The sequence below is a fragment of the Culex quinquefasciatus genome, chromosome 1 (assembly GCF_015732765.1).
Source record: "Culex quinquefasciatus strain JHB chromosome 1, VPISU_Cqui_1.0_pri_paternal, whole genome shotgun sequence".
Lineage (NCBI taxonomy): Eukaryota > Metazoa > Arthropoda > Insecta > Diptera > Culicidae > Culex > Culex quinquefasciatus.
Genome location: NC_051861.1, coordinates 98,430,072 through 98,438,143, shown reverse-complemented (window position 1 = coordinate 98,438,143; position 8,072 = coordinate 98,430,072). Strand labels below are relative to the sequence as shown.

At 40.6% G+C, this 8,072-nt stretch overlaps 2 protein-coding genes across 2 annotated transcripts; both read left to right on the top strand.

Moving 5' to 3' along the window:
• Window positions 1–4,569: 4,569 nt before the first annotated feature.
• Window positions 4,570–5,390, top strand: LOC119771167. The gene is made up of 2 exons (XM_038266654.1): window positions 4,570–4,702; window positions 4,773–5,390. Exons 1-2 carry the CDS (start codon window positions 4,649–4,651, stop codon window positions 5,025–5,027), a joined length of 309 nt encoding a protein of 102 aa, XP_038122582.1. The 5' UTR covers window positions 4,570–4,648; the 3' UTR covers window positions 5,028–5,390.
• Window positions 5,391–5,432: 42 nt separating this feature from the next.
• LOC6044957 lies at window positions 5,433–6,106 on the top strand. The gene is made up of 2 exons (XM_038266653.1): window positions 5,433–5,668; window positions 5,735–6,106. Exons 1-2 carry the CDS (start codon window positions 5,615–5,617, stop codon window positions 6,029–6,031), a joined length of 351 nt encoding a protein of 116 aa, XP_038122581.1. The 5' UTR covers window positions 5,433–5,614; the 3' UTR covers window positions 6,032–6,106.
• Window positions 6,107–8,072: the final 1,966 nt, after the last annotated feature.

The window sequence follows — 8,072 nt, the reverse complement described above, 5'->3', positions numbered from 1 at the left end:
TACTCGGGACTCCAGCAACTAACTTCAACCAAACTTCGGGACAATGCACAGAATGGTCAGCCAAACAAAACGTGTTTGTTATTGTTTACATCGCGTGCTTTCTGTTTTGTTCATTCAATGTCAAACATTAAAACGCGTTTTTCTCGGAACGTCAAAATGGCGGGTGCGACTAGATAGCACGACGACGACGCCAAAGTGACAAACAAACAACATGGAGACATTCAATAATGGCGTAATGTTTTCAAAAAACTAAGGGATCATAAATTTTGGTAGGGTTGTCAAATCTGTTGGACTTGTTGGATAGGCCTTTTGATTACGCATCCAAGGATGGGTTGCGTGATTGATTTGGACATTTTTGCTAAAATATCTGAGATACGTCTTCAAAAAAGTGTATAAATAAGCACTTAGCCAACAACTTTTGATAGGATTATAGGGCTTGAATTCTTTTTCAAATCCTGCTCATTGGATAGGTCTTTCAAATGTTTTCTAAAAATATATCACAAGTCGGGATTTCTTACCCTAAAACCACCCTTTTTACAATCTTCCGAACTATCCTCAAAATATTTCTTTAGCATAACTTTTGAAGTGCCGTCATCTGGGGTGTAACGCGACACGTGGGGTGAATTGGGACAGCTGTTTTAGCCTTGTTACTGTACAATATTTGGTTATTTTTTATTAGTTTCAGAGTTTAGACTCAGAATGACTAAAATAGTGCATCTTTTTCAAATTTCAAGCTTTTATCATCGGGACTGGCAACACCAGCCAGCAACAGTCAAGTGTTCGGAGCTCTTCAAACTTTTCGATTTTTTCGCCGTATTTAACAGTGATTACCCGCGAGTTTGCTGCTCCAGCATGCCAAGGGCCGGCCGTGGCCGTGGCAGTTCGAGTGCGGCCTCAAAAAACCCGCGAAGCTCATCTACCGGCAGAGTGCAGAAAGGTAAACACACCAACGCTAGAGACCCTAAATAGGGAGACTGGTCTAAGCTTGCTAAATCGATCTGGCAACGTATGTTTTGAGCTTGGCAACACTGATAAGTTTTGCTGGGCGTAAAGGCAAATGCTCGTTTGGATTCGTCAAACTCGCGTCTATTTGGGTACGTCAAATTCACTTTGTCCAGTCTCCCTATTTAGGATCTCTAACCAACGCCACATCGACCGCCATCGCGCACGGGAGCGTGCCCAGTGACGTCATCGATGAATCGCTATTACACGTGTCATACCGTCCACGTGAGTACCGTGTACGGACGAGACAATCGACCCGGGCATCCGGAAGCACTTCCAGCCAGCAGCAGCAGCAGAAGCAGTCCAAAAGCACCACGACGACAACCACTTCCAACGTTCCCACCAGAAACGAATTCGAGATTCTGAGTGGAGAAGAAAACAACACCGACAGTGACAGCAGCAGTACTGGCGACGACGATGACGATGATGAACTTGCGCGCAAGCAAGAAAAGAAGAAAAACGTTACTTAATCCACCGGAAGGTGGTTGCTGCCTTCCTCCTAAAAGCCTTGCAACCACACACTACGAAAGCTTTGGCTAACGCTTGCTTAGTAAAGACACTATACATCTGAGTGCTGCCATCTAGGTATGATAAATTTAATGAACCATTTGAAAGCACTGCAGTGTTTGTGTGCGTGCACTGAGCGTAAAGTTCCGACAGCTATCCGCCGGAGCTTTCAAATTATGTAAATAATGACCCTTTTAGTATCAACCAAAACAGTTTTTCGAACATATCTTTTAAAGTACTGCACCAAGCCGGATGAAATTTAAAAAAGACTTAAAGAACCTGAAGGCAAATCCAAAAACATAGATCCGGACAAAATCGGTCGAGCCAGTTCCGAGAAAAGTGAGTGAGAAAAAAAAAATCTACGTCCATCCACACGCACAGACATTTGCTCAGAATTTGATTCTGAGTCGATATGTATACGTAAAGGTATATCTGGGAGGCTTATTTAAAAAGTTCAATTTTTGAGTGATTTTATAGCCTTGCCTCAGTGAGGTGAGGAAGGCAAAAATGTAATTCTCCGAAGGAACGACGTCCACCTCCAATTTTTATTTTGGATACGCTGGCAGACGATGTTGACGAGTTGCTTGAGGGGCTCCAATATTGTCTAAAAATATGTAAAACGTCAGTGCAAGTTATCACACATAACAAACTGAATTTCGACATGGTGGTGAAGAAGTTGAAGTTGCGAAACTTCAAGTTCTTTACATTTGACCCTGTAGAGAAGGTCCCAGTGAAGATCGTCCTTCAGGGATATCCGGACCGCCCGATCTCTGACCTGGAAGAAAACCTGGCGGGCGTCAAAGTTAAGCCTCGAGAGGTTAAGGTACTCTCAAAAACGACAACGGTGACAGGTACGTACACATTGTACCTCCTGTACTTCAATCGTGGGTCCGTCAAAATTCAGGACCTTCGGCGGATCAAAGCACTGGACGGCTTCTTTGTGACGTGGCGATTCTACATGAAGAATCCCGCCGACGCAGCCCAATGCCACCGCTGTCAAAAGTTCGGACACGGTTCATGAAAATGCAATCTTCCGCCCGGTACGTAAAGTGCGGTGAGACCCACTTTACCGAAAGGTGCAGTCTTCCGCGGAAAGATCAGCGTCAAGTGCGCGAACTGTGGTGGAAACCACACGGCGAATTTCCGTGGCTGTGCCGCGCGAAAAAAGTACCTCGAGGAGCAGGACAAGAAGAAGAAAGCGCCAGCGTCCCGCCAACCTCCGCAGACTTCGAGCTCGAACGGTGCAGCAGCTGGCGGCGGAGCGGTTCCATCGACCAAACCAGCGTTCCCTCCCGGTTGGGGAGGTTCGTACGCTAAACTAGCCGCTTCTGGGGCCGGCACTTCCCCGGGACAAGCTGATGTTACCGGTGATGATCTCTTCACGCTTCCCGAGTTTTTCGCCCTTGCTGGAGAGATGCTCACGCGTTTTCGTGCCTGCCGAAACAAGGCAGATCAATTCCAAGCTCTTACTGAGCTGATGATGAAGTACATCTACAACGGATCAGCTGCCTTGTGCAGCGAAGTTTTTCGACGTCAACAGACAAAACAAACTGTGATTTAGTTTTAAGCTTTTTCTATTTCTATCCTTTTACTTAGCAAATCTCGAAGGTTTTTTTTTATTTTTCCTTCTCTTGCCAAATCCATTGTTAGAATATCCAATTACATCTAAATGAATTATAATGTAAACCATAGTTGAAAGGAACTCCAAAACTCTATTAGGCTATAAGAAACACGAAATTGTAAATTGATTATTTACTAATAAACACTAATTGAATTGAATTGAATCAAGCTTTTAAGTGCTCTAAAAACTGCTGTCCCTATTCGGACTGTAGTCCCGATTAACCCCAGATGACGGTACAGTTTGGGTGAGACTTAGAAAACATCAATTTTCATGTTTTAAAACCTGTTCATGGTAATATCTCAGCAACTAAGGGTCGTATCAACAAAGTTCATAAAGGCAAAATAAAAAGAATTTGCTCAGCTATTCAAAAAAATTTTTTTTTTCAAAAGTGGGCAAACATGTCCACCTAAAAATGTCTTTAACTTGAAAACGGTGCACTTTATCAAAATATCACTTAAGCACTTTTGATTTCAAATTTAATTTTACATCAAAAATAAAGTTGAAAAATTTTTGCGACCAAATTTATAACTCGGTCAAAGATTTTTTGTACAAAAATTTGAATTTTCTGAAAAGTTGACATATGATGTCCCCAAAAAAAAAAAACATTTTTTTAAAAAGAGAATTCAATTCAATTCGGTTTTATTGGTGAATAATCAAGATACAATGAGTTATTTTGAAGTGCATAACAGAGTTTTGGAGTTGCTTACAGCTGTGTGTTGCATCATAATCCATTTAGGAACAATTATTTCTTTGACTAAGGCACTAGCAAGAGTAAGAAAAAACTATAAAAAAAAACTTACAGAACTTTTTTTTAAAATAATAGTTTTTTTTTGCAAATCAAGTTATAGTGACAAAAAGTTCAATTTAAAATCACCCAATTTTTTTACCATGTATCATTTTTTCAGTGTAGTCTTTATCCACACCTACAATTTTGCCAAAGAAACATTTGTAAAGAAAATTATATGGACAAACTAATGATGCAAGATGGCTTTTAGGGCACACTGAAGGCACCAAAAAAATTCAGACGGATTAAAAAAATATAAAAATTATAATTAAAAAAACCGATTTCGTTGAGATTTGCTTTCCTTGGAAGAAAAAAACAAATAAAAATAGTTACTAATACTAAGATTTATTTGTGAGTTTTCAAGGTATAAACATTAGACGCAACTTTCTATAAAGCTTTTAAAACTTTTTAGTTGTGTCACTTTTTGCATTCTAAGCGGAGCGTTTTGTATGATTTTTTACTGCCTTATGGCTGTATGTGTTAAACTACAACGTAATATATTGACGACACCTAATTATCAGTAACAGATATCGATTGGATATTCAAATTTATGAAAAATATTATTTGCTTTTAGTCTGGCTCCGGATGTTTTTTCAGCTTGAGCACTTCTAAGAACAGCCAATGGCATATAAAAGCGACAACTTATAATGAATTACAGTCAATTAGATCTAACTTTGATGGAAGACAACCACAAACCTAATGATAATCCAAATTCTGATTGAAATCTATCGAAAATGAAGCAAAAATTGATCGTTTTTATTTCTCTGGCAGCACTGGCACTCGTCAATGTAAGTATTTGGTTATTTTGCAGATTAAAAATGCAGTTTTTCAATTTGTTTTTTTTTTAATTTAAATTAGGCTAACTCAGGTCCACCTACACCGCCCCCCATAAATAATCTGATCGTTCAGTACGCCCAAAGGCTTCAGCAACAGCTGAATGACATAGTGAACTTGTCGTCCGCCCCCGCACAGGTTAAGGAAGCGATTCGGCTGAAGTATTCCGGCCAACTGACGGATTGTCAGACAGCTGCCCAGGGGACGGACATTATGGGCTTTGTCCGTTGTACAACCCGTGTCATCGAAGAGGCTAACGTTGCTCTTTGGAGCTATTGATTGTTTTTTTAAGGTTTGAAAATATACGACGAACTAAATCAACATCACATCACATGACATCTCAATCGCTGAATGATGTCTTGTTCCTTTTTCCCCAACGACAACCCGGGGTGGAAAGTTTAAGTTATTACGATGATTAATACGAGCAGATAAGACGGCAAACTAATTTTTGCTATCATCGTCGTGTTTTCCTCCCTGCCAACCTCGGAGTCCCGTACCAAAGCTTTTGACGACAAGCTCGCTAAGCCTGCGAGAGCTTTGTCCTGGCGGTGTCTACACTAGTCTGTCAACAGGCATTCCATCCCCCGACTTGCCCGACGTGTATGATTGTGTGTGAGAGTACGATTGCGGCGGTTCTCCAGTTTCATATAAAAGCGATAAAGTCATGGCGATAGAATTTAATTAAGTTTTCCGCCGTTGGACCGTCGAGAACAAACCCGCGAAGAAGTTGAAGAAGACACGTGTGTCAACGCGCTTAACCTCACAGTTTGCACTCCCTCTGAACACGTGGCCTACGCCTGAACACAGTGCAGCAGTTGTAAGAATTTCAATAAAAAGTTTTCGCTTGCTGTGCGTTTGAGGTCGCGATGTCGCTGAAATTGTTTGCTCTCGTCGTGCTGGCAGCACTGGCATTCGCCAAGGTGAGTTTGTTTGGAAGGTGTGCGTGCTGTCAAAAAAAAAAAGTTTCACCAACTGTCAATCCGCAGGCTCAATCCGCCGTCGATCCTGCCGCAGCGCCGCCAACCTTTGAAGATCTGGTGGCTCAACAGGCCGCCAAGGTGCAGCACGTGGTCCAGCTGCTGGTGGAGAAATCCGTCGCGCCTCCGGAGCAGAGCGCAGCGGTCCAGGCGGCGGCGTCCGAACAGGTGGCGGCCTGTGTGGCGGCAGCCGAAGCGAACCGCAACCTTGGAACCTACTACGCCTGTACGGGACGGGTCATCAAGCAGGCCAGCGATGCGCTGAGTGCGGCGGCTTCCTCCGGGGCCGGTGCCAGTGGGGTGTAAATTTTTTGGGAGGTCTTTTAGAACAAGAAATAGTACAAAGTGATTCAATTAATAGGAATAATACAAAATTTATTTTAAAAAACAGTGCGACATTTTTTTTATTAAATGCAAAGAAACCAAAAAAAGAAAATCACATTTAAGGCTGGTACAAATTTCATTTGAAATTGGCCCGAAAAATCGGGGGGGAAAAACATATTTTTTCTAAAAACTTCGAAATTTCTATGGAAATTTAAGTAGGGTATTTGTCCCTATTTTGGGCCTAGTACCTATTTTGGGTCTACTAAAATTAATTCAACGAAATTGAGCATTTCACCAAATCTGGCAGGAATAATACGTGCAGTCATTATCTTCATTTTGGTGGGCAAGAATAATTTACTTTTTCCTTCTAAATTAGAAATAAACCAATAAAAATAGCACTCCACTTTTGCTTACACCCTTACCAAAAATCATGATTTTTTGAGTTCCAAATCCCACTTTTCATACGAATTTTTCAGTTCAACCCATGTAACCATTTTTATGGTTGTAGTACCTGAACTCAAAAAATCGTATGAAAAGTGGGATTTGGAACTCAAAAAGTCATGATTTTTAGTAAGGGTGTACCGCTTGTTGACACTCAGAGCCCGGCTTTCATCGCTCAGCACACGAATGAGAGCCTTCCCCCGAATCTCCAACCACCGGCAATATGTTTTTTTGTGGGTTGCACAATCCCGTTGAAAATACAATCACCAAACTGCCACCAAATCAATTAAATAATTGATTGATAACTTCGTCAATTTCGGAGAGAATGGCTCTATATTCAGTCCATTTGACACTTCTACAAATTGTGAAAGTGTGTGTGCGCTTTTCACAAGTTACAGTGTTTCTTGCATTGCTGTCTGACATATGGCGTCGCGGTGTTCAGCAAGCTTTCATAGCATGCTAAGGAAAATTTGATGCTTTTTGAGGGAAAACCGTTGATTCCGGAGACATCGGATTGTTTGCCGATGCGCCAGGTCTAGGGACAACGAATCCATATGCTCTCTTCGGGAAAAGTGTTCTTCAGACCATTCCCCATAGGGGTCGTGCATAAACCACGTGGCCTTTTTTTGGGAATTTTCGACCCCCCACCTACCCCCCCATGGTTTTTCGTGGTTTCTCGCCAACCCCCCCCCCCCCCTTATGGCCACGTGGCTTATTTCTCTGAAAAATAAAAAAAACCTGTTGAATTCAAAAAATAAATTTACAATGTTTACAATGCATTCGTCTGCATCAATCTGACCTCCTTTTTTCACTAAATACATTTATTTTACAGTATACAATTTAATTGTAATGTTACAGAAAAAAAAGATTATCAAACTAAGTTTTTTTTCTTCTGTTAACCCTATCAAACAAGAAATTTGAGAAAAAGTTTGTCGATTACAAACTGGAAACCAAAATTATTTAGTAGCAAGCAATGGAATGCATCTAAAATAGGGGAACAGCATCTAATTCCAGCGTGCCTCTAATGTTGGCAGGTCAGAACTTTGACATTCAATTAAAGCTCATTAAAAGCGATTTCAACAGAAATCGAGTGATAAATAGCTCAATAAGAAGTGAGCAAGCAAGTTTCTATCAAAAGTTTTGCAAAATTAGTTGTTTAAATAGTGAAAATCAGCAAATTGGATGGAGTTAGGAGCGAGTGTTTAACCTGCCAAAGATACGAGAATTTCCCCTATAAATGCTTTTAAAGTATGAATTGTGCTCAAAAAATCAAACCAAATAAACGGATAAAAAATATTACATAAACAAGTGAGCAATGATTCCATGTGTCCAAAAAAGTAATTTTGTACCATTATTTCTCGGATGTGCGACAAAAGCTCAAATGGACCAAAGGTCGAATGCCAAAAGGTCGAAAGACATAAGGTCGAAAGACATAAGGTCGAATGGACAAAAGGTCGAAAATGGACAAAAGTTCGTAAGGATAAAAGGTCGAATATGAAAAAATGAAAAAAATAATAATAATTATAAAAACTTCTTAAATATTCTTGAAAAAAATATTTTCTTACTAACAAATCCGATTTTT

What these genes read in the sequence shown, in the direction of transcription:
- LOC119771167 (XM_038266654.1), top strand. Translation starts at nt 4,649, where the DNA reads ATGAAGCAAAAATTGATCGTTTTTATTTCTCTGGCAGCACTGGCACTC. An exon ending in CAGCACTGGCACTCGTCAAT is followed by an intron (nt 4,703 to 4,772) that starts GTAAGTATTTGG and finishes AATTTAAATTAG; the next exon opens with GCTAACTCAGGTCCACCTAC.
- LOC6044957 (XM_038266653.1), top strand. Translation starts at nt 5,615, where the DNA reads ATGTCGCTGAAATTGTTTGCTCTCGTCGTGCTGGCAGCACTGGCATTC. An exon ending in CAGCACTGGCATTCGCCAAG is followed by an intron (nt 5,669 to 5,734) that starts GTGAGTTTGTTT and finishes GTCAATCCGCAG; the next exon opens with GCTCAATCCGCCGTCGATCC.